The sequence below is a fragment of the Hemiscyllium ocellatum genome, chromosome 23 (assembly GCF_020745735.1).
Source record: "Hemiscyllium ocellatum isolate sHemOce1 chromosome 23, sHemOce1.pat.X.cur, whole genome shotgun sequence".
Classification (NCBI taxonomy): domain Eukaryota; kingdom Metazoa; phylum Chordata; class Chondrichthyes; order Orectolobiformes; family Hemiscylliidae; genus Hemiscyllium; species Hemiscyllium ocellatum.
This window is the reverse complement of record NC_083423.1, coordinates 4255639-4281497: the sequence shown is the minus strand read 5'-3', so window position 1 is coordinate 4281497 and position 25859 is coordinate 4255639. Positions and strand designations below refer to the sequence as shown.

At 43.2% G+C, this 25859-nt stretch overlaps 1 protein-coding gene across 3 annotated transcripts in view; it reads right to left on the bottom strand.

Moving 5' to 3' along the window:
* Positions 1-17389: 17389 nt before the first annotated feature.
* Positions 17390-25859, bottom strand: part of fam107b (family with sequence similarity 107 member B) — a 156440-nt gene continuing 147970 nt past the window's right edge. For all 3 annotated transcript variants that reach the window (XM_060842605.1, XM_060842606.1, XM_060842607.1), the window contains 2 exons: positions 24424-24574; positions 17390-22576 (listed from right to left, as the gene is read on the bottom strand). In XM_060842605.1, the coding sequence (XP_060698588.1) occupies positions 22460-22576; positions 24424-24574 (268 nt within the window). In that variant the 3' untranslated portion in view covers positions 17390-22459. The remainder of the gene's footprint in view (positions 22577-24423; positions 24575-25859) is intronic.

Sequence of the window (25859 nt, the reverse complement as noted above, 5' to 3'; positions counted from 1 at the left end):
GTTGCGCTTCGGCGGGTCGGTGTGGACTTGTTGGGCCGAAGGGCCTGTTTCCACACTGTAAGTAATCTAATCTAAAGTAATCTAATCTAAAAAAATACTTCAACCCCAGGGCATCAATGTGGATTTCAACAGTTTCCTCATTTCCCCTTCCCCCGCCTCACCCTAGTTCCAAACTTCCAGTTCAGCACTGTCCCCATGACTTGTCCGGACTTGTCCTACCTGCCTAGCTCCTTTTCCACCTATCCACTCCACCCTCTCCTCCCTGACCTATCACCTTCATCCTCTCCCCCACTTACCCATTGTACTCTATGCTACTTTCTCCCCAGCCCCACCCTCCTCTAGCTTATCTCTCCACACTTCAGGCTCTCTGCCTTTATTCCTGATGAAGGGCTTTTGCCCGAAACGTCGATTTCGCTGCTCCTTGGATGCTGCCTGAACTGCTGTGCTCTTCCAGCACCACTGATCCAGAATCTGGTTCCAGCATCTGCAATCATTGTTTTTACCCATTGTTTACATAGACTTTAGTAAAGCCTTTGACAAGGTTCTGCATGGCAGACTGACTGGTGAAGTTAGATCACATGGGATTCAGGGTGATGGATGCAAAATTGGTTTGATGGTAGGAGACAGAGGGTGGTGTTGGAGGATTGGTTTTCAGACTGGAGATCTGTTCCACAGGGTTTTGTGCTGGGTCCACCTCAGAGGGGTTTGTCAATTATCTAAATAATTTGGGGGCTTAGTTAGTGAATTTGCAGATGACACCAAAATTGGTGGGACAGTGGACAGTGAAGAACGTTATCTAAGATTACAAAGAGATCCTGATCAATTGGGTCAATGGGCTGAGGAATAGGTAAATGGAGTTAAATTTGGATAAATGTGAGGTATTACATTTTGATAAAACAAACAAAGGCAAAATTTACACAGTTAATGGTAGGATTGGAGAGTTTTGTAGGACAGAGAGACTGAGGGGTTCGGGTATATAATTCTTTGAAATTCGTGTCACAGGTAAACAGGATGCTTCAGAAAACATTTAGCTCGCTTGCTTTCATTGTTCAGTCCTTTGAGTGTAAGGGTTGGGACGTTACATTGAGGTTGTACAGGATGTTGGTGAGGCCTCTTCTGGAATACTGTGTCCAGTTCTGGTCGCCCTGTTATGGGAAGAATATTATTAAATTGGAGAGGGTTCAGAAAAGATTTCCCAGGATGTTGCCGAGTATGGAGAGCTGGAGCTATATGGAGAGGCTGGTTAGGCTGGGACATTTTTCACTGGAGCATTGGAGATTGAGGGGTGACCTTATAGAGATCTATAAAATCATGAGGGCGATGGATAAGGCGAATGACAACAGTCTTTTCCTTCATGTGAGGGAGTTAAAAATTAGGAGATGTGTTTTTAGAGGAGAGGAGAAAAATTTGAAAATGACATCATGGGCAACATTTTTACACAGAAGGTGGTTTGTGTGTGGAATGAACTGCCGGGGAAGTGGTGGACGCAGGAACAGTTACAATGTTTAAAACACATTTAGATAAGTTCGTGAATAGGAAAGGTTTGGAGGGGTATGAACCAAATACAGGCAAGTGGGACAAATTTAGTTTGGGAATATGGTCAGTTTGAACCAAAGGGCCTAGTTCTATGCTGTATGACTATGACTCTGCGAGTATGACTACGTGTCTGTTCAGTTCAGGGATAATTAAAGATGGGCAAGAAATGCCAACTCTGCCAGCAATGCCCACATCCAGGGAAAAAAAATCTCTCATTGTGCTTATTGTTATTTACCTGATAACTGTGTTTTAAAATTCATTCATGGGATGTGGATGTTGCTGTCTGTGCATGGCCTTTATTGCCTGTTCCTAGTTGCCCCTTGAGAAGGTGGGGGTGAGCTGCCTTCTTGAACCGCTGCAGTCAATGTGCTGTAGCTCGACCCCCAATGTCCTTAGGGAAGGAATTCCAGGACTCAGTGACAGTGAAGGAACGGTGACATTTTCCAAGTCAGGTTGGGGAGTGGGTTGGAGGGGAACTAATAGCTGGTGGTGTTCCCATGTATCTGCTCCCCTTGTCCTTCTAGATGGAAGTAGTGGTTGGTTTGGAAAGTGCAGTGTATCTTTTAGACAGTAGACATTGCTGCTCCTGAGCCTCAGTGGTGAAGGGAGTGGATGTTTGTGAATATGGTGCCAATCAAACGGGGACTGCTTTGTCCCTGGATGGAGTCGAGCTTCTTGCGTGTTGGTGGTGTCAGTATGGGCACTTGTCGTTATTAAAGCAGAGATTCGGTGACTGTATCAGTGTATCCTGCTCCTACAATGGCATCACTAACAACCAGGTCTTCATTAATGTTTCCTGAGAGACCTTCTATAGGAACATAGCACCAGGAGGAGGCTATTCAGCCAAATCCCCCATTTTAGATCATATCTAATCATCTCCTAAATGCTACTCTCCTGTAAAATTTTCAAATCCTTGTATATCATTAGTAACCAGAAATCAATCTTTGTCTGGAACTCACTTCATGACTAAGCTTCCCCAGCCCTCTCATGTAGAAAATTCCCGAGATTCACCACAGTCTGAGAAAAGTGATTCCTGCTCATCTCAGTCTGAGGTGACTTACCTTTCATTCTGAGACATATTTAGTGCCCTTTAGGGAAGGAAACTGCAATCCCTACCTGATGTTCTGAGGAAGGATCACTCAATTCGAACATTAGCTCTGCTTTCACTCTGCAGATGCTGCCAGATCTGCTGAGCTTTTCCAGCAATTTGTGTTTTTGTTTCTGATTTACAGCATCCACAGTTCTTTCGGTTTTGATCCTTACCTGGTCTGGTCTACACGTGACTCCAGACCTACAACAATGTGACTGCCTCTCAGGGATGGGCAATAAATGCTGAATAAGTCAGTGGTGCCGTCATTTTGTGAATGATTAAGAAAAGATACTGTGTCTCCAGTTGTCCAGACCTCAGCAATAGGAGCCATCTTTCCTTCATTGATAATGCCTTTCCATTGAAGAATTGTATTGGTCTTTACGAGATCACCTCTCATACAGTCAGAGAGTCCCTGAGATGGACAGCACAGAAAAAGACCATTCGGTTCAACTCTTCCATGTCAACAAGCTATCCTAAATTCTAGTCTCAGTTGCTAGCACTCGGACCATATCCCTCTAAACCCTTCCTTTTCCTGCTGTTGTGTGATTTTTAACTTGGTATACACAGGCAGTCACCCATCCACCTACTAACAGGCCTGACTCTGCTTAGCTCCCAAGATCAGGTAATTTCAGATGTTTTCAGGCTAGTATGGCCATGTGCTGAATTTATCCATCCAACAATACCATTGCACTTCCCAGTATTGAACCTGAAGCTTAGAGAAATGTTGGATCATTCTGATTTGCACACATTGTAGTTCATGGTCCATCCACATGAGGGAGACATTTTCCACTTGTTCAGGGTTTGCAACCACAAGGCCAAGTCAGAGCAGTTGAACTGAACCATAGAGCTGCTGCCTCATTACAGGGAGAGACTGACTGATGGTAATCTAACCAGAGAGTCGCTATGCCTCAGACAAGGGGAGAGTACTGGGAAGGAGAATCCTCCATCCTCAGCCGGTGTGGGATTTGAACCCACACAATTAGCATCGCTGTGTCATAGACCATCACCCAGCTAACTACAAACATCCACGTTGTCAGTGATCAATAAGGCCAATAGTTACCAAAGAAGTCAGGGTGCACACAGGACATTATATAACTTAAAGAAGTTTATCCCAAACACATTTAATTATCCACACCCAGCAGCAACAGTTCATTTCCCAGAAGAAACATATTTGGAAGATTTAACGCTTAGCAGGAAAACAAACATGTTTCTTTCTAAGATTTCTAAGGATTTGAATGTTTTTTTAATTAGCAACAGCAAAAAGATGGAGTATTCAATAGTCTGGGGGTCTGTGTGTGCAGTAATCTGCCATTTCCCAGGTGCTGAACACATTCCAATTGGAATTTCAATTGTTACTGTGTAAGAGCTGTCTGTGTGAGGAGCAGAGAGAGAAACTACTGGATAAACAATTTTAAAATATTTTCACGAGGGATGGGATCCAGCAGGTTAAGATGAGAGTGATCGTGAAAAAGAGACTAGACTACTAGCCCAGCCCCCTCTCCTCTCCAGCTGGTTTGGTCTGTACCTCTGTTGTCCCCTTGGATTTATCATGTGGTTTCACACCTACACCCAGGATGTTGGCTTCCAGGCAGAACAGTCGAAAATTAAACAAGGTCAAGGGTTGAACTTCCATCTAGGGTTTCTTTAGATCACTATATTATACATTAAGGTGAAATGCAGTGATGCATGGTGCTCAGAGATGAACCAGGCTCTAATCTGACTGTTACATGATTGAAATGATGTGGAGGTGACGGTGCTGGACCAAGTTAAAAATCACACAGCACCAGGTTATAGTCCAACAGGTTTAATTGGAAGCACTAGCTTTCAGAGCGCTGCTCTTTCGTCAGGTAGCTAATGGGCAGGATCATAGTACACAGAATTTGTAGTAAAAGATCAAATTGTCATACAACTCACGCAATGTATTGAATAAACCTAGATTGCTGTTAAGTTTTAAACACACAGAATGGAGATGTAGGTTTCATTGGTAACATTTAAGAGGCATCTGGCTGGTTACAGAATGGGGAGGGGATAGAGGGGTACGGACTGAATAAGGGCAGAAGGTTTGTTTTTTTGGTTTAGTCAGGGCATGACGATCAGTGCTGGCTTGGAGGGCCGAAGGGCCTGTTCCTGTGTTGTCCTGCTGTTTTGTCCTCTTGAATTGCTGGTTCAAAATGATTTAAAAGTACGTAAACATAGTACAGAAGCTTGTTAATGTTGATGCATTACTGTTTAATTAACTTTTAAATTAGTTCCTTTGCTCTGGAATTTAATGCCTCATGTTATCTAACTGTGGATATCTAATCACAATTACATATTAATGGTTGACCAGCTATTTGTGTCAAACAAAGCAAAGGAGAAAGCAAGGAGGAATTTCAGATTAAGGTGAAATAAGCACGGAAAATCCCAGAGAGCTCTCATCAGCATTATCCTCAAAGTCAAAGGAGAGTTCATCATTAGAATCTAGTCAAGCGTTCTGACAAAGTTAATCTGAAATATGAACCTCTTGTTCCTCTCTCAGCCGCACATTTTCCCTTTTAACTTCTGATGAAACAAAGAGGAATCAATGTATTGCTGCCTGTCTCCTTCAGTCTCTAACTCCTGCTCTTGTATCACCAATGCAGCCTGCCCCACAACACTGACAAAACAAACAATGAACCAATGGAGATGAGCAGACAGTTCCCCCATCCCCACCATCTGGAATGTTCTACCGGGAAAAATGAGCAGATGGCGAATCCCAGTTGTAACAAGAATTCCCACCGAGAAAGCTCACTAATTGTTTTAAAGAATAAAAATAATGACTGTTTATTGTTTGTGCCCCACGCGGTGTGCTCCAGTGGCAGGGAGGATTCGGGTCTGAGGCTCCCTGTGATGCTTTGAAATTGAGAACAATCAGATGGCGTTTGGTGGCAGCACTGGGAGCTGATAAAGGAATTGAGGCATCAACTCCATCAGTTTGAACAGTCAAACCCAGGAACTGAAGAAAAGAGAGACACAACAAGTTGATTTGGATTCTTTTGACAGAAGGCCAGGCTGACACGTGGAGCTGGAATGTAGGAGAGTCCTGTTCCAAGGATGACCTGATTTCCATTCACCCACATGTTTACAGAATTATATTTAATGTGACAAGAATATCTGAGTAAGCAGCTGCTGCACAAATACGGTCATTTATTTAAATGCAGATTTCTTCTGGGGATTAGGTTAGCATTAAAATGAATACATTTTATAAAGTTATTCAGAACTGTGCCAAAACCATCTCTAGCCCATATCAAGTGTGCTTTTTAAAGGCTGAACAAACTTTGCAAACCAAAATAGTTTGTTTGGTATAATAATGGAAAAAAAATGACAAGTGGATTCCATAAGAGTCCGTCAGTCCTGACTTGTAAATACTTGCTTGGGGTTTTGCAACTGTGGAAAATTACCCTCTAGTAAAATGAAGTGTTGATACTGATGAATGCTGACGTTGTGAGTGGATTGAAAATAACTGCATTCGTCAATACGGGTGATAAAACTGCTCTAAATCATACATTTTAAGCATCATAGTCAATTAGGATTTATTGTAAATCCATTTTTTTGTAGATGGAGTTGAAAATGACCTTTGAAAGTTCAATAATAAACAAATTCCTCTATCAGTTATTTTAACACGGAGTTGTTTTAACTTGTGTTCAACCAACAGAGGAACGATTTGCACACAATGAGGTGAATGTCCTTGACCTCATACTGCCCAGCATGGTTTCATAAGACCCGAGAGCACAGTCCCTCAGGCCAGCTCCACCGTTTTATACAATCTTGGCTGGTGTCACCTCCTTCCCTGCCCACTCTCCATAACCCTTTAACCTGTTACTCATTGGAGGAGAAAGTGAGGTCTGCAGATGCTGGAGATCAGAACTGAAAATGTGTTGCTGGAAAAGCGCAGCAGGTCAGGCAGCATCCAAGGAACAGGAGATTCGATGGTTTGGGCATAAGCCCTTCTTCAGGAATTCCTGAAGAAGGGCTTATGCCCGAAACGTTGAATCTCCTGTGCCTTGGATGCTGCCTGACCTGTTACTCATTGAAAAGCTGCTGATCTCCTCCTTAAATTTTCTCAATGTCTCAGCATCCACCTTGCCTAACATACGATGAACAGCTGAGAATCCTGGGATTGTATTCATTAGAGTTTAGAAGGTTGAGGGGAGATCTAATAGAAACTTACAAGATAATGCATGGCTTAGAAAGGATGGGAAATTGTTTCCGTTAGGCGGGGAGACTAGGACCCGTGGGCACAGCCTTAGAATTAGAGGGGGTCAATTTAGAGTGGAAATGAGGAGACATTTCTTCAGCCAGAGGGCGGGGGGCCTGTGGAATTCATTGCCATGGAATATAGTGGAGGCCGGGACGCTAAATGTCTTCAAGGCAGAGATTGATAAATGCTTAATCTCACAAGAAATTAAGGGCAACGGGGAGAGTGTGGGTAAGTTGAAATGTCCATTAGCCATGATTGAATGGCAGAGTGGACTCGAGTGGACTCCTATTTCTTCTGGTCTTATGTTCTGAGGGAGTGAATTCCACAGATTCAGAACTCGGTAAAAGAAGTAATTTCTCCGCATCTCTGTTTTAAAATTGTTTCACCATTCTAAAACTACAACCTCTCATTCTAGGTCGCTTCACACAACGAAACATCCTCTCTAAGTATACTTTATCAATCCTCTTTAGCATCTGATATACCTCAATTAGATCTCCTCTCATTCTTCTAAACTCTAACAAGGGCAGGACTAAACTGATTTCAACATTAATGTGCTTGAGTTACAGATTGTCTTTGAGTTTGATGCCAGTAAAGGTAAGATTTTACATGATGGATGAATATTGGCTATCAGAGTCATAGAGTCATTTACATGTACAGCATGGAAACAGTTGGAAAGCAATTGCAACACAGTACCTTTATAAAACCAGCTTCACACAGAAAGGCATTGCATGATGATCACATGGAACCAAATGAAAAGATATAAAGCCAATGAGCCAAACCTTGGTTAAAGCGTTAGCTTTTCAGGAGGGTCTTGAAGGATAAGAGAAAGGTATTGAGATAAACAGATTGACGTGGGGGGTTTCCAGAGTGTAGGTTACAGGCAGAGTGTAGGTTACAGGCAGAGTGTAGGTCACAGGCAGAGTGTAGGTCACAGGCAGAGTGTAGGTCACAGGCAGAGTGTAGGTTACAGGCAGAGTGTAGGTTACAGGCAGCTCAAGGCCAGAAGATAAAGTACCGAAAATGGAGAGGAAATGGCCCTAGTGGTATTATCACTGGACCTTTAATCCGGAGACCCCAGTAACATCCAGAGACCCGAGTAACATCATCATGATTGATGGTGAAATTTGAATCCAATAAAATATCTGGAATTAAGAATCTAATGATGACCATGAAGCAATTGTTAATTGTTGGGGAGAAAACCCCATCTGGTTCACTAATGATTTGGAGACGAATGATTTAGAACCTGTTTCACTAATGTCACTTAGGGAGAGAAGTCCTTACCTAGTCTGGTCTACATGTGACTCCAGACCCACAGTAATGTCGTTGACTCCTAACTGGCTTCTGGGCAATTAGGGATGGGCAGTAAACCCTGACTGAGCCAGCAACACCCTCCTCTTGTGACTCTCTCAGTGACTGACTGATTTTCCATTGCCTGTCAAGTTGTTTTCTATTTTGAGATGCTCAAGATTCACAGATTACTTTTAATCTTAGCACATTATTGAGCTGTGAAGCTTCATGACAGTAGCATGGCTGAAATAGAGGAAGATTTCCTCAAAGTTTATCATCGTGCACTCATCAGGACAGTTTCTGGTCTGATGGCGGTGGAGTAGGGCTCCTCAGATCCCTCCACTTCTCTTCTTGTTGCTTTTCTTCATGGATGCGGATCCATGAACATCAGCTAGCCACAAAACGACACGACCAGCTATCTCTAGTAGCCATACACTCAGACAACCAGCAACATGAATTTGACTGGGAAAACACCACTATCATAGGACAAGCCAGACAGAGAACAGCCAGAGAATTCCTAGAAGCATGGCATTCATCCCCAAACTCCATCAACAGACACATTGACCTGGACACCATATACAAACCACTACAGCTGAAACTGACACCCAGAAGCGGCAAGAACATCCATCAACAGACACATCGACCTGGACCCCACATACAAATCACTGCAGCTGAAACTGACACCCGGAAGCGGCAAGAACAAACCAATATAAATACCGGAAGAAACATCAAAGCAGCGCTTCACAGGAGGCTCCAACAGCACTGATGATGTTCCCTAGCCAGGGAACGAAACGTTTGCAGCAAAAACTTCCAGCTCGGTGAGCAGAACCACAACAACGGATACCCGAGCTACAAATCTTCAATCAGATTTTATATGTTTCTTGTTGAATAGCTCAGCAGCGAGTGGGTCCAGTGTGGACTCAAATGGGCCCAGTGTAGTTTTGAGTGGACCCATTGCGGTTTCGAGTGGACTCAGCCTCACAGCGCTAGAGACCCGGGTTCAGTTCCCGCCTCAGGTGACTCTCTGTGTGGAGTTTGCACGTTCTCCCCGTGTCTGCATGGGTTTCCTCCGGGTGCTCCGGTTTCCTCCCACAGTCCAAAAATGTGCAGGTTAGGTGAATTGGCCATGCTAAATTGCCCTTAGTGTTAGATGTAGGGGTAAATGTAGGGGAATGGGTCTGGGTGCGTTGCATTTAGGCGGGTTGGTGTGGACTTGTTAGGCCAAAGGGCCTGTTTCCACACTGTAAGTAATCTAATCAGTGTGGTTTTGAGTGGGCCCAGTGCAGATTTGAGTGGGTCCACTGCAGACAGGGCAGACAGGGGTAGGCCCAGTGTGGACTTGAGTGAGCCGACTGCAGGATTCAAGTGGACCCAGTGTGGACGCGTGTAGGCCCAGTGTGGACTTAAGGTGGCAGTGTCAGAGGTGAGTTTGGGTTCCCAGTGGCTTCTGCATTGACACAGCGGTCCTAGAGCCAACTCATGGCTGCTGCGGTGGAGTAGGTTTATGCCCAGTATGAGATCGCGCAACATTGGCAGCGGCTGCATTGGGAGGTGACTGAAGTGGACTCATGGTAGCAGTGATGTTGAGTTCGGGGCGGTTGTGGTACCTGGAAACATCCATGGCATTTGCATTGGCGAGGTTCAGCGAGGACCCATAATGCCTGAGGGCGTGGTGGAGACAAGATGGCCCAAAGAATGGCAATGAGATCGTTCTGGCAGTGATGTGGCAAAGGGGAACCCGTGCCTGCCTACTAGGCCCAGGCCTGTGACCAGGCACGCAACAAGAAAGACTGTCAAGTTGAACTCTTTTTCTTTCTTTCTTTTTTTTTAACCTTTATATTCTATGTTTTGGTATATTTTTCTGTGTTTTATTGCACCGGAGAGTGGTGACACTGTACAACATTTTTCACTGTATTTTGTAACAAAATACACATGACAATAAATACATCAAATCAAATCAAATTTGCAAGAATATCCATTTAAGGGGAAAACCAAAATTTATCCGATATGAGAGGAGAGTGCTGGTTAGTTGGTAAGTAGATTCTGATTGGTAGGCGTTGCCATGGAGATTGCACCTGTTAATGCTGAGTGATAGTTAACTTCCAGGCTTAGTTTACTTTTTAAACCAGGCAGGTTGACTCTTATTGGTCAAGACATTGCCCTGAAAAATGAACCAGAGAATGGCTGTCAACTCAACTATTTTGTTGTTGAAACACGTGCGATATATTTGACCTCTTGTTGGTAACAATTCTTAGAAAATAGTTTAATGCTGTTTCCTTATAAATTATGTGAAAACAGTCAATAATGTTGCTCGGTGATTATATGTTAGTTAAAGGAGCTGACACAAACATAGAACATAGAACAATACAGGGCAGAACAGGCCCTTCGGCCCTCGATGTTGTGCCGACCTGTGAACTAATCTAAGCCCATCCCCCTACACTATCCCACCATCATCCATGTGTAATCCAAGGACTGTTTAAATCTGCCTAATGTGGCTGAGTTTAACATTCCGTGGATTTTTCTGTTCACATCTGATTTAAGGCTTAACGGAAGGCTCATGTGTGGATTGTCTTTCTATCGACAGTGTTCACCTCCAGGTGCCTCTCTGTTTGAGCAATATTTAAACCAGAGGTTATGGAACTTGGCTGAGCTGTTGGCATGACTAATGTGCACTGAGACAATTCTGTGTTAATCCAATAAAGCATCAGCTTTTATTTAGTTACTGTCCTCACTTGAAACGTATCCACCCCACCAGGCAGAGCAATTTATTTCTTGCAGGATAATGATTTGGAGGTACTGGTGTTGGACTGGGGTGCACACCCTGCCATGTAACTTATATGCCTCTTGTCTAACTATTTTACAACCTCTGATCTGTATGTCCTGGCTTACTATGATCTGCCTGTAAACAAAACTATTCACTGTATTTCGGCACATGTGACAATAAATCAATCAACCAACTCACATGACAGCAGGTTACAGTCCAACAGGTTTATTTGAAATCACGGCTGCAAATGTGTTGCTGGTCAAAGCACAGCAGGTTAGGCAGCATCTCAGGAATAGAGAATTCGACGTTTCGAGCATAAGCCCTTCATCAGGAATAACTCGACTTATTTGAAATCACAACCTTTCTGAGTGTTGCTCCGAAAGCTTGTAATTTGAAATAAACCTGTTGGACTATAACCTGGTGTCACGTGACTTCTAACCTTCTTGTCGGATGAATTTCAAATATTTGTTGAAGTTTTATTTGTAACCTGCTTGACCTGGTAGGGGAAATGTTTTGACTCTGCTAGTTCTTTTAACACTCCTCCTGATGGATGCAATCTTCATCCTGCATCACTTTTCAAAATCTGGCCAAATCAACAAATATGACTATATTAATATAAACACGTTTGCATGAATTCTAGCTAAACCAATGCCGGTTAAAAACATGTAGCCATGACAACTGGTTCTACTAATGACTTGATCTCTTGTCTGATGTATTTCATGTCAATAGCACAAACATCCTCTCCAGACTATGTCACATTTAATGGGTTATTGATGTAAAATGTTTCCCTGAGAGCTGAGAGGTGGCATGCCCAGAGAGAGAATTTCAGCGGTTTGGGCTATATCCTGACAAAACAGGCAGTTCAACAGAGATTGTGTGTGTGTGTGTGTGTGGCGGGGGGGCTCCTGTACGGCTGTGTGTCTGTATGTCTTGTCTGTGTGAAGACAATTGTTCCTTTTTTCTAAATTAAACAGAAAAATAGCAATAATTAAGAACACCTACCAGGCCGTTGAGAAGGACACTGTTTATTTTAAAAGGTCTGATTTTGTCTATAGAACAGTACAATGTACAGTACTGAACCAGGAGCTATCATTCCTATAGCTGGTTACTGTGTGACCCTTCATTCAGCTCAGTGACTGCTATGACAGCGGCAAAGCCCACCTTTACAGAGGTAAGATTCTCATGGTATATTAATGCAAGATCCAGTCAATGAAGTCTGCAATTGTTTGCTACTTGGAGTTCAGGAAAAGCATATGAATCATTTTGGGGACAGTACTGCTGTTTGACTGTATTTATTTTACTTTATGAATTTGCATTTGTGCTTAAGTAAGAACCGGAGGAACATTCAAATCATCAGGCTTGCTTCCTTGTTTAATGAGATTGTGGATGATCTGTGAATTAACTCGATGCCTCTTGAAATTTCTGGCAAACAAAAATTGATCAAAGTCAGTTCCAAAGTTAACAACAGATCTAAGATGTAATAAAAATTTAGACTACCTTCTGTGTAAAGATATGTCTCCTAATCTGATCCCAGAATGCTTTAAGATTCTGCCCCTAATCCCAGACTATTCCCCAGAAGAAACTGTCTCTCTATCTCACACCACGTGTTTCCCTTTATATCTGAGAACCATGAATCAAATCACCCCTTTGCCTTCTACATTCCAGGGAATACAACTTTATTTTGTGTCATCAAGTTAAACACTGCAAGTTTACAGGATGTCCCTCTTTGTTTTGGGGATCCAAGTGTTATTCTGGTAAATCTGCACTGTGTGTTGCCTCTAAGATGACCATAACCTCTCCAGTGTGGGCGAACGAGGGCTTTCAATGGCTAAAAACAAGTAAAATACTGCAGGTGTTGGAAATCTGAAAGAAAAAGTCATGGAGAAACTCAGCAGGTCTGGTAGCATCTGTGGTGAGAGAAACAGAGTTAACTTTTAAAATCTGGTCTTGGTCTTCTTCAGAACTGGGATAATGATCAGAACTGGACTCAAAACGTTAACTCTGTTTCTCCCTCTACAGATGCTGCCAGATCTACTGAGTTTCTCCAGCAATTTCTGTTTTGTTTTGAATGACTAAAGTTTGACTTGACTTCTCCACCTTCTGATCTTTGAGATATAAAGGCATTAGATGCCAAGCAAATTGCGGTTTAATTAAAGGCTGCAAGATGGAGGCAGGATGTACTATGTTGATTTAGAAATCAAGAGAGTACAATGGGACATCCTGTAAACTTGCAGTATTCAACTTGATGAGTCTACATCCTGTTCCTTAATTCATCAACATCTATAGCACATTTGAAGAAAATATTTTTATTCATAGTCTTCATTTAATCAAACAAACTTTAATGACCCTTATCTTACTCGACATCTCTGATTGAGGACAAACGTCGTGGGAATAAAGTTGAGCATTAAAAAGAATCTCAAAATGTATAGTTTGGTGTGAGGGCAGGTTGGGTTATGACTGAATTGAGGCCTGGATCCTGTGCTCTCGTCATACCATGGAGCATGTTACACATTCAGTTTAATGTCCAGGGAAGTGGTTAAAAGTTGATAAAAGTAATTTTCCCAAGTGTTAGGGAGTGTTGTTATTGGCCACAGGAGGATCACTGAAGCTCCTCTCTGACACCTGACAACACAAAACTGGCAGCACATCTACAGCACGGCCACCTTTCCCACTGGCAAAGGGCAGCATTTTAATTTTTCTGTGTTCCATTTATGGGATGTAGGTGTTGCTGGCAAGGTTAGAGTGTGTTGCCCATCCCTAATTGCCCTGACAGTGAGTGGCTGGCTTGGTCATTTCAGGGGACAGTTGACATCATGTTACTGTGAGTCTGGGGTCACATCTAGGACAGGCTGGGTAAGGACAGAAGATTTCCTTCCTGAATTTTTGACGACAACTATCACCATTTTATTAATTAAGTTCAAATTCCATTAGTTGCCCTGATAGGATTTGATCTTGTGTTCTCAGGTGTTTAAGCTCGGTCTACTATGTTACGAGGAACAAACTACTGCAGAGGCTGGAATCTGAACTGAAAACAAAGAATGCTGGAGATCAGAGCGGGTCAGGCAGCATCCATGGAGAGAGAACAAGCCAACGTTTTCAATCTGACGTAATCTCCAGCATTCTTTGCTTCCTATTGCATTATCAGCTCAGCGACATTACCACTCTATCACCATCTCCCTCAATGTGATGGGACATGATCAGTGTCATTGGGTTCCTGGGATGGCAGCACTGGAGTGTGATTGGATTGGTTAGGACCATATTCACTGGAATTCAAAAGAATCTTTTGGAACCTATAAAGTTCTAACAAGGGTAGACAGGGTAAAGACAGGAGGAATATTCCCCATGACCAGAAAGTCCAGAACCAGGGGTCATAGTCTAAGGGGTCAGCCATTTAGGACTGAGATGGAGAGAAATGTCTTTACCCAGAGAGTGATCAGCCTGTGGAATTCTCTACCACATAGAGCAGTTGAAACCAGAATATTTGAATGTCTTCAAGGAGTTAGATATAATTCTTGAGGCTAAAAGGATCAAAGGATATGAGGGAGGAAGCAGGAACAGGGGACTGAGTTGGATGATCAGCAGTGATCTTATTGAATGGTGGAGCAGGCTTGAAGGGCCGAATGGCCTACTCCTGCTCCTATGTTCCTCTAACTGACTAAAAGGGGGAATTGCTTATTTACCCTCTCCTACACCAGCAGTCCCCATGGCCTAATATATCCACTTCCTTAGGAGCAGCAACTGCAAATGGATGGTCAATATCCAAACAGTACCTTAACCCGCTGAGGTACAGGGGTATCCATTGAACTGCTTTGGTTTTAAACATCTCTTTAAACTTGCATGATAGCAATTACATCCTCCACAGGTTGTCACAAAATAGTTGCTGTTATGACAGAAATCTATGCAGTCTGAAATAAACAAACAAGCACCAGTGTGTTCTATGCAAAAGAAGCATCCTTTTTATTTTCAAAAAAACATTCACTGCTCTCACTTCCTAATTTGCATGTAATACCTAAAACCATCCGTGTAGATGCAACAAACACACAAGAAATATAAAAGTAAATTTACGAAACACTACGTTTATACAGTTTTCGGATGAATAATCACAGTGATTGTTTTCATAAAACTATCACAAAAGAACATGGAAAGCATGGTTTTTGCAATATTTCACCAGTCACTCCAGGTCTCTACTCCCCCAGTGAAGGGGATTCTGTCTCATCATGTGCACTGATTTGTACATTCCTTACACCTCAATGATTACCCTTCAGTTCTCAGTAAACAAGGTGTTGGATGAATTGAAAATGTTGTCAAGTTTTGAATTTAAATCAAATTAACTTGGAATTTTGTTGACTTAATAAATTCGAAAGACCTTTTGAGCTATAGATTATCTGCATCTCAATTCAAAGCTGGCATGAATTCATTATGAATTCACACATTTTATTAATGTTGATATTAACCCCTTACCCGGCAAAGATGAGTTCACTTGTCCTCACCCAATGTGTCTTTTTCAGAGTGCGACGAGTAAACTCGTCCAAAACATATAATTTCAAAAACAGCCACAGACGAGTTTATACATCTATTCTCAGCATTTCTGGGCCCTTCTCATTTAGAAACGAGTATACTCGGTGACTCATACGTCTGGTAGCTGTGTCTCTTCCGCCTCAGGCATTGCAAGAAGCATCGACGCTCTGCTTTTGGGCACACGCTGTCATTCGGTATTTTCTGTTTTTTTGAACAAATTACGCCCAGATGTCGAGCTCAGAAGATGACAATGAGTATGAACCTTCTATTAGAAGCTTGGATATATCAGATGAGAGTGCAAGCATTAAAAACACTATAAAATAAAGCAACACAAAAATTCATCTGAAAATGAAACTTTTTCTCCAAAAAAAGTTGCTGGGGAAGGGGTTAAAGCACATTCTGTACGCAATGTCACTTAGTTCTTTCGCATATTCCGAACGTCACAATCCTGGTTTCCAAAATTCAAAAGACCCAAGGGGCAACTTTTTCACACAGAGGGTGGTACGTGTATGGAATGAGCTGCCAGAGGAAGTGGTGGAGGCTGGTACAATTGCAACATTTAAGAGGCATTTGGATGGGTGTATGAATAGGAAGGGTTTAGAGGGATATGGCCAAGTGCTGGCAGGTGGGACTAGATTGGGTTGGGATATCTGGTTGGTATGGACGAGTTGGACCGAAGGGTGTGTTTCTATGCTGTACATCTCTCTGACTCTATGACTTTCTGGAATGGTCTGATCTGTGGTGTTGGATGACTTGAAGAACATTGACGTTACACAAAAGTAAAATACTGCAACCGTGTTCCGTTGGGAACTCACCAGCCTGAAATGTTAATGCTGTTTCCCTTTCTACAGATGCTGCTTGAGCTGCTGGCTATTTCCTGCATTGCATTAATGGTATATCACAGTTATGGTCATACAAAACATCGCCCAGCAATTGGATATGCATTGCTATGAAATAATTTTGTTGAATTGGTTTCAGGAGTCACACTGGAGAAGGAACGGAAGAATTCTGAAATCTTTTTCACATGTGAATATGTAAGGCATCCAGAACCACTGCAACTCTGAGAGAAGTTGCTACCTATTCTGTAATTGTTTCTGTAAATTTGTAAGAGAGATTGAGCTTGGAGGAATGCAGACCACATGATAGAGACTGAGAGTGATACATCTAGCCATGTTGCCCAGCATATTTCACTCTTTACAGTTTGGAAGAAACAGTAATGGAACCTACAGAAACCAGTACCCAGAGGTGTGTAATAACACTTGTATCACATTGATATATGCTCCACCCATCCAGGGCAACTGAAATTGCTCCATGATATCATTGAGAACGATTGTGGACTATAAAAACATCTTTATTTCCCCAGTGAATCTACTTCCATAATTTGTTTGAGTTTATTCGCAAAATGACGCATGGCCCTCTTAACTCATGGAAAATAATATAGATCACATTTCTCCATTCTTTGTAACTTCATGTTTGGCAGCTTTATAAAAAATGCAAATGTTTATGGGGAAGGCTGGTAAGATTGCTGTCTCAGTTCCAAAAGAAAATGGTGTAAATAATACATCATCATCAACATTGCTTTAAAAAACAGATCAGTCGAAAACCAGTTGAGGCAATAGTTTGACCAGTTTTTACATCTGAAAAAATGAGAAACTGCTTCAGAAGATGATGGGAACTTCTCGATTTCAAAACGAAGGAAATTTATGAAAGAAGGATATCACAGCACGCTGGTTATGGGCAAAATGGAAATTTCAGAGTAACCATGTTGACATCAAAGAAGTAAGACCATAATATAAAGGGCAGAATTGGGCCATTCGGCCCACTGAGTTTACTCTGCCATTCGGTCATGGCTGATATGTTTCTCAAGGTAAAAACAATGATTGCAGATGCTGGAAACCAGATTCTGGATTAGAGTGGTGCTGGAAAAGCACAGCAGTTCAGGCAGCATCCGAGGAGCAGGAAAATGGTGTAAATAATTTTTCCTGCTCCTCGGATGCTGCCTGAACTGCTGTGCTTTTCCAGCACCACTCTAATCCAGAACCTGATATGTTTCTCAAACCTTTCCTCTTTAATCCCCCTACCAACCAAGAACCTCTGTCTTAAACACACTCAGTGACGTGGCCTCCACAGCCCTCTGTAGCAATGAGTTCCACAGATTCCCCACCCTTTGGCTGAAGAAATTCCTCCTCATCTCAGTTCTAAAGGGTCATCTCTTCACTGAGGCTGTGCCCTCGGGTCCTCGTCTCTCCTATTGGTGGAGATACTATTTCTACGTCAACACAATTCAGGCCTCTCAGTATTCTGTAAGTTTCAATCAGATCCCCCTCATCCATCCAGACTCCATTGAGTACAGAGCTATGGTCCTCAAACACTCCTCATATGATGAGGAGCCCTTCACCCTGGGATCAATCTGGCAAACCTTCTCTGGACCCCTCTAACACCAGCACATCCTTCCTGAGATATGGGACCCTAAACCACTCATAATATTCCAAATGCGTTCCGACGAGAGCCTTTTAGATTTTAGATTACTTTTAGATTTAGATTATTTACAGTGTGGAAACAGGCCCTTCAGCCCACCAAGTCCACAACGACCCGCCGAAGCGCAACTTACTCATACCCCTACATTTACCCCTTACCTAACACCACGGGCAATTTAGCTTGGCCAATTCACCTAACCTGCACATCTTTGGACTGTGGGAGGAAACCGGAACACCCGGAGGAAACCCACGCAGACATGGGGAGAATGTACAAACTCCACACAGTCAGTCGCCTGAGGCGGGAATTGAACCCGGGTCTCTGGCGCTGTGAGGCAGCAGTGCTAACCACTGTGCTACCGTGCCGTCCAAAATACAGCCTTATACAGTCTCAGTAGGATATTCTCTGCTATTGTGTTCTAGCCCTCTTGAATATGCTTAAATGGAGCTAAGTAAGTCAATCATGATGGAAGAAAGAGGTGGAGAAAGAAAGAGAGGAACAACTAATGTTAGAGAGGGTTCCAGAACTTTTTGGCTCTCCTGACTAGGTCACTTAAGGGCTTCATCCCAATGGGGAGAGGGGAGGGCTATGCCAAGTGGAAAGCCCACCTTGTTTGCCTGATTGGTGGCACCCCGTCCTGCTCATGTTCCCTGTGCTCAACGGAGGGACAGCCAGTGGCAAGATGAGTCTGAACCCACATCCCCCACCAAAAAAAAACTCCCTGCAGGACAAAGGACACAGGGACCCTGACAGCAGCCAACAGACTGAAGTAGAGACATACCAGACTTGGAATATTAACTCTGTTTGTCTCTCCGTAGACGCTGTCAGATCCATTGAGTTTCTCCAGCATTTCTCTTTGTTGCAGATTTCCAACAGACTCCCTGACTGGGAAGTAGGTGGTCAGAGTTGTCAGAAGTGGTTGCTAGCTGTGAATGGAGCAGGCACGGTGACCATTGGCTTCCAGTCCAACCTTAGAGAAGGTTTTTGTGCTCACTACCATCATCCCTCCCTTACACAATTAGCTGCGCAAAGGGTTTTTCATGAATATATCAAAAGCACCACCTCTCCCCTTATTGTGTGGCTGTAATGCAAGCAGAAAAACCATCCAAAGCCACATGAAAGAAACTCCTGTTGGAACATTGGTTTGAACATTGCATTTTATCAGTTTGTCTTGTCAAGATGAAATCAAACAACAGCAAATGTGCACTTTTCATGTGGTCGTGACGACGTTGTTTCAATGGACTGGGGTTGGGGGGGAGCAGGGTGGGGCAGACTTGGGAAAAGCAAAATACTATTTCGGTCAATTGAACAAAATCACAGCTGCTTGTTTCACGTCACTCAAGATAAAAAGTCACTTTACAAACAGCTTCATCAACCTACCTGCACAATGTTCCAGGTGAGTACCACAAAGTGGAAGGTCTTGAGCTGTCAGGGAGGTGGGTCGTGAAGACAGGGGCTGAATTTTCAATGGGGCAGGAGAGGGAGATTGGGGGGGGGGGCTTCAGGGGGGATTCAGGGTGTGGGAGGGGGGATTTGTGGGGGAGCGGTTTGGGATGTAAGGGTTTTGGCGTGTGGGGGAGGGCAATTTGGGGTTTGGGGATTCGGGGTGGGAAGGGGTTTCTGAGTCTGGAGGGGAGGGGAATTCAGGGGGGAGGGGGATTCGGGGTTTAGGAAGGACAGGAGATTCAGTGGGGGGGGGATTAGGGATGGGGGAAAGAGGATTCAGTGTGGGGAGGGGTATTCATGGTTGGGGAAGCAGCGTCATGTGAGGGTGGGCAGTTAGGGTCATGGTGGGATGGATAGCAGGTTCAATGCAGAAGGAGTGGGATCATCAAGCCCCCCAAATGTGGCACAGACTCCCGCTTGCTCCTTGGTGCCTGTGGGTTTTCAGGGAGGCTGGCATTGGCAACTGAGACAGTTCCATAAATTGCTTGATGATTATCGGTGTAGAAACATTAGAAAAAAAGAGGATGAGGCCATTTGGCCCATTGACCCTGCTCTGCCATTCAATGTGATCAAAGTTGATCCTCTGTCTCCGCACAAAAGTCCCACCACCTTCCCCATACCCCGACACAAACTCGTTATGAGTACGATGAGCAACGTTTGGTCATTTTCATCTGGGAGACACGGAGCAGTGTGAGCAAAGCTGTCGAGGACACGGTGAGGAGTTACTTGTGCTCAGTCTGCTGTGTGAACAAAGAGGACAGTGGAGCTGATGTCAATGAAGCTGTGAGGCTTGATATTGGGAGAAGACTGGGTTTGGACTCTAATGGGGAAGATGAGGCCCTCAGTCTCTGTCAGAGCTTCAGCGATACCAGCTCACTTTCTCTCGCTGTATCTCCTCTGGTATAGCTACCATCAAACTCTCTGGTCTGCCATAGCCTTGATGAGGTTCCCAGGGGAGGCAAAAAGGAATGCATGCCCTCTTGAATGCTTGCCCACCCCATTGCTGCCCCTCAGTCCTCACTGCTCAGCTCTTGGTAAAGGTAATGTGAAGCTCAGTAACTACTGCCATTTGACTTTTAATTCATTCCTCCCTGATTAACCTCCCCACTTAGGTTCACATTCACAGCCTTGGACATCTCCCCCACTCCAGGCCAGTTAGAGAATGCCACTTGGAGAATTCCATTACATCACTACCACTGTCCTTGTGTGGGATTGGGATCAGGATCACGGAGATTCCAGGAATAGGTTCCTGACCAACCAGAAAAATGTGACATTTCATCCTCTTCTGGATATTTGTAAGTGTGATTCATGCCTGACACAAGACAGTAAGATTTGAAGAGTGTGAGAATTGGTTCTATCTGATTGTGAGGTGGCACAGTGGCTCAGTGGTTAGCACTACTGCCTCACAATACCAGGCACCTGGGTTAGATTCCAGCCTCGGGTGACTACCTGCATGGGGTTTGCCCATGGTGTCCAGGGATATGCAGACTAGGTGGATTACTTGTGGGATATGTGGAGTTACAGGGATGGGGTGAGTCTGGGTGGGATGCTCTTCAGAGGGTCAGTGTGGACTCGACAGGCCGAGTGGCCTGCTTCCACCCTGTAGCGATTCTAATGTCTATTATTCTAAAACCAATTGCCTAAATGACAAAGGCATTTGGACCACAATAAACACAATCTTTGACATTAACTATATCCAATTAGGAAATGGACAAATTAACTTCATTTTTGGGAAAGAGAGAACTTTGCAAAATTTGAGTGACAGAAATCAATGCAAAGTAAAGTAATCTCCAAGCAGTATCCACAAAATGACACATCACTCTTTCAGTCTTAACTGTTCAGGTCAGCTGAGCAGTTTCACAACAGTCCACTGTTATAATGTAGGGGCATGCAAATAAACAGGGCGGGATCAGCAATATAAAACTTGACTTAACCTTGCACACTAGTCTGACAACATATCAAGCACTGCATTAATATTATCAATCATTACAGATTACATAGAATTTGTTACACCACATAGCAAACTTAATATAAAAAAAGGTCAAAATCTTATCAAACTTTGGAAGGCTTTCACACCAGATTTGTAATGAACTATGCAGGGCTGACCGATGAAGAAATAAATCACACTGAACATATTCTTGTTGCATATTGTTCTGTTTGTAAACAGTTCAACATCCTCTTCACTGGGGTCCCACATTGAAAGGATGCTCAGGTTCTGGTTGGAGGAAGGGCAGATCTCAGTACGGCCAATAGAGATCCAGGGAGGACAGTGGTGTTATCCTTCACTATTGTATCTGGAAAAATTGATTCCCCCCTCCCTCCCCTGCCCACCCAATCATTGTTTAGCCATAGCTTAGAAATTGCTAGTGTGGATTTTAACCAAACAGAGCTCCATGCATTCACGTGACATTCCTCTCCACCCCCCCATTCGAATTACCTCTTCATTCCAGTGGACACTGAAGCACCAATGTCCTGCAGAGCAACAGCAAAAAGCAAAAGGATGGAAAATTTGACATTGATGTTATTGCAGGTCTGGTGAAGTTAAAAGGGCATCAGGGATTTTACATCCTGCCCGAAGCTCTCTTCATTCAGTCAGTCAGTCATCGACATCAGCTGGGGGTCTCCGGGATGATCCCAATCCATTATTGTCTGTTTTATGTCATTGATGGAATTGACCAATCTCACTACCATCCCTGGGTGCATGGAGCAGATTGGCTGGTTCTAGATGCAAGCAAGCCGGTCAAGTAATTCATCCACAGTGAGGTTGGTATCAATGGTTCACTCTTGACTGTTTGTGACACTTTGTCTTTTTACAATGTCTGATCATTATCCCGAGGATGAAAGAAACAGTCTCTCAATGCTTTAGAATCCTATTCAAATCAAGCCAGCCCAGTGAGTGAGCCCACTGAGCATCACTCTAGTCATTGCCCTGAAAGCTATCCTGCACAAAATTAACCCTTTCAGTCTGCAGATGGGCAGTACGCCATGACCAAGGGAGCGCTCAATAAAAATGTGCTGCTGGAGTTTGTTGCAAAGCCATAATAATCAGGGTGCCGAATTCCCATGGCCACAAAAACAGAAACCCAATCCACAAACTCCAGAGTTCCACGTGTACTGTCCTTCTCTAAGAGACCTGCACGTCTCCGCCCTCGTGTTTGGTTCTCCTCAGGTTATCTTTCATCTTGACAAACTCAGGCGCATTCTCCCGTTTCTCCTCTGCGTTCAGCCTTTCCTGCTCAATCTGAAATCACATTGACAAGTCAGTAACACCCACTACAGTCTGCGAGACACACACACACACACACACACACACACACACACACACACACACACACACACACACACACACACACTTCAACCCTAACCTCCAGCAGAGTCAAGGTAAAGTCACCATAGACCCAGAGGGCTGCTCTCTCATTAGAGAAAGCAGCAATGTTGTGGGGGTTTCATCTGAGGGTCAGCATGTGTCAGGCAAGGAGAGAGGTTGAGAAAGTAAGGCCTTCATGAGAATCTCAGCTGGTGTAGGAATTGAACCCAATGTTATTGATATCATTCTGTATTGTAAGCCAGCCATCCAGCCAACAGGGCTAGCTCCCACAAATGCAATTCTGCTTCAAAATGCCTCAGTGTCATTTTGTATTTGACAGTAAAGCATCCCAACACAGGAGCGTGTTCAATCAAGGCTTGGACATGGAGGTACCCAAGGAGATATTAAGGACAGATGACCCAAGTATTGGACAGAGAGACAGGTTGAAGAAGTGTTCCTCAGGAGCAGAGGAACGGGACAGTGGAGGGTTAGGGAGGGAATTGCAGGGAAGCTGATGTCATGGCAGCCAATGGCGGAACTATCAAAATGGAGGATGTGGAAAGAGCCAGAATGAGAAGAGTGTAGAAGCCTTGGAGACAGGAAGGACTGCGGAATGCTGGGAGCCAGAGTCAATGGATGTGAACCTGGAAGAGCACAGCAGGTCAGACAGCATCCGAGGAGCAGGGACTTCAGGGTTTCAGCTCCTTGGATGCTGTCTGGCCTGTTGTACTTTTCCAGCTTCACATCTAGTGCAGAGACCTCTAGGGGAATGGGAGATTTCCAACAATATTTCCAACATGGAGGGGTGTACCCTACACAGCAGACAGACTGCTATAGAACAGAAAAGTATAGGGAGCTAAATATTACAATGAGCCAATATCTAATACTAGTGATTGATAGTGGAGGTCAATCTTTTCATTCTCAATTCTCCTTGAAGGATCCCAAATCAACCACATCTTTCTCCTCTAGCTGCTGATTTCCCTCAGTGCAGCTCCTTGCCAGTTTTTATTTCTGGATTTTCACTGAGGCTGACTGCACAAAAAAAAACAGCATTATCTCACAAAGCAGCATTGTTCCGCCTCACCCTCCACCCCCTCACCAGCCTGAGCAAAAATATTATTCTGTGCAAATGTTACACACGGGAAGGATTTCATCTGGAACTAACATCAAAATCCCGCTCCACCCACAATTTGGACTTTATCAGCTCTGCTTCTTCCTAATGAAGTTTTTATTGCAGAATGTCCAATCCTCTGGCAATACTTTCATTTTGAAAGTAATCTGTATTTGTTTTTAATTGAAGAAACATACAGCTGGCTAGGAGATATTCTTGGCAGGAAATCGATTACTCCTACAACGGACGTCATTTGCCATCATAAAAAGACAAATGATGCCTCTGGTAACAAAAAGGAGAAGCAAACAATTAAGCAATACTTTCCACTCTGCCTGGCATCTGGACTCGGATATAACTTACCTAAAAAAAGTTCAAAGGAAATTCATTAATTCCATCTTTGCATTCTCAATATAAATCTAGCATGGAAATTCTATCTTGTTGAATTGTGTTGGAAATTCTAAATATATACAGACATATAAAAAGAGCTGTCATGGATTCAGTTTGTACACTTTGGCACTGATACAACATTAATTAAGCAATTAAGTGCAAATTGAGATAATTAAAATAGGGATGTTTTCCATAACACAAAAAGTCAATTTCATCAACATGGACCTCATATCATTAAGGTAGCTATTAAACTGTTTTCTTTGTCATTTTTAGACTTAAGCACCTGGTCTAGCCTCTGTTGACGTTTCATTAACTCTTGCTCCAAGTCAGATTTCTTTAGAGCTTCTTCCTCTTTCTTCTGTTTGACAACTTGATCTCTCTTTCTCTGTTCCATCACTCGCTGCAGCTCTGGCTTGTTCTGAGGAGCAATGCCCCTGAAAACACAAAACATGTGACAAGTTACAGAGGGGGTGCAAGAAAATAGATTTGATTTTGATTTAATTTATTATGGTCACATGTACAGAGATACAGTGAAAAGTATTATTTTGCATGCTAACCAGACTAATCATACCGTACATAAATACATCAGGGTCATAGGACGGAATGCAGAATACAGAGGAACCTCCGTTATCCAAAGGACATGGGTGGGGAGTATTTCATTCGGTTAATTGAATTTTAGATTATCGAATGTCGATATCATAGTTTAGTCAAGCATCGGGACCTTGCAGTCTTGCCAGAAAATCGATATTTGAATAATCAAAAGCTGGATAATTGAGGTTCCTCTACATAGTGCAACAGCTACAGAGTAGATATAGAGAACAATCAACTCTGATATATGAGAGATCCATTCACAAGTCTAATAATAGCGGGGAAGAAGCTGTTCTTGAATCTTTTGGATGTAATTTCAAACTTTTGTATCTTCTGCCCGATGGAAGAGAGAGGGAGGGGTCTTTGATTACATTGGCTGCAATATTAAGTATGTTCTGGAAGGCTGATACTTTGCAGGTTAATCCTGGGAGTGAATGAGTGTTCAAGATTCTGTAGGATGACGAAACTGTTGGGAGGATGTTATTGTAGAGCTGAGTTTGAGGTGTTTCCATGGAGAGAAAATTAATGGCCCCTAACAGGATGGTCAAACTATTTATTCTTTTTATTGGGTTTTAGGCATCACCGGCTAGGCCAACGTTTTGTGCCCGTCCTGAAGTGTCTGGGATAAGGTGGTGGTGAATCACCATCCAACCCACTGCGGTCTATAGCCCAGATACCCTGACAGTGCTGTCAATAAGGAAAACTTTGTGGAGGTACAAAGGCACAGACTGCAGTAAAGGTAACAAACCAGCACAAAACGGTGACAAGAAAGAGATAAAATTCAAATTCCATGAACCCAACTTTTAACCTGCTTGAAGGGAATGTGTCCTAGAGAATTAAGGTTTAATGTTGCAATTCTAACTCTTACCCAATCGTTGGTTGTGGCTTAATGTCATTGATCATTCTCAAGGTTTTATAATGATTGAGTGCTTAAACCAATGATTTGAACATGGAATAACAGCCTTAACTACATACAGATAACTCCCCATCTTACAGCCTTCAGACGATAATTACAGAACTAACCTTGACTATTTGTGCCTTAAGAGTTTGGAATGAGAAGTTTGATCATTTAAACTAATAAATCACTAATCTATTATCTGACCAGAATCTAAATCCAAACTCTCCCATCAA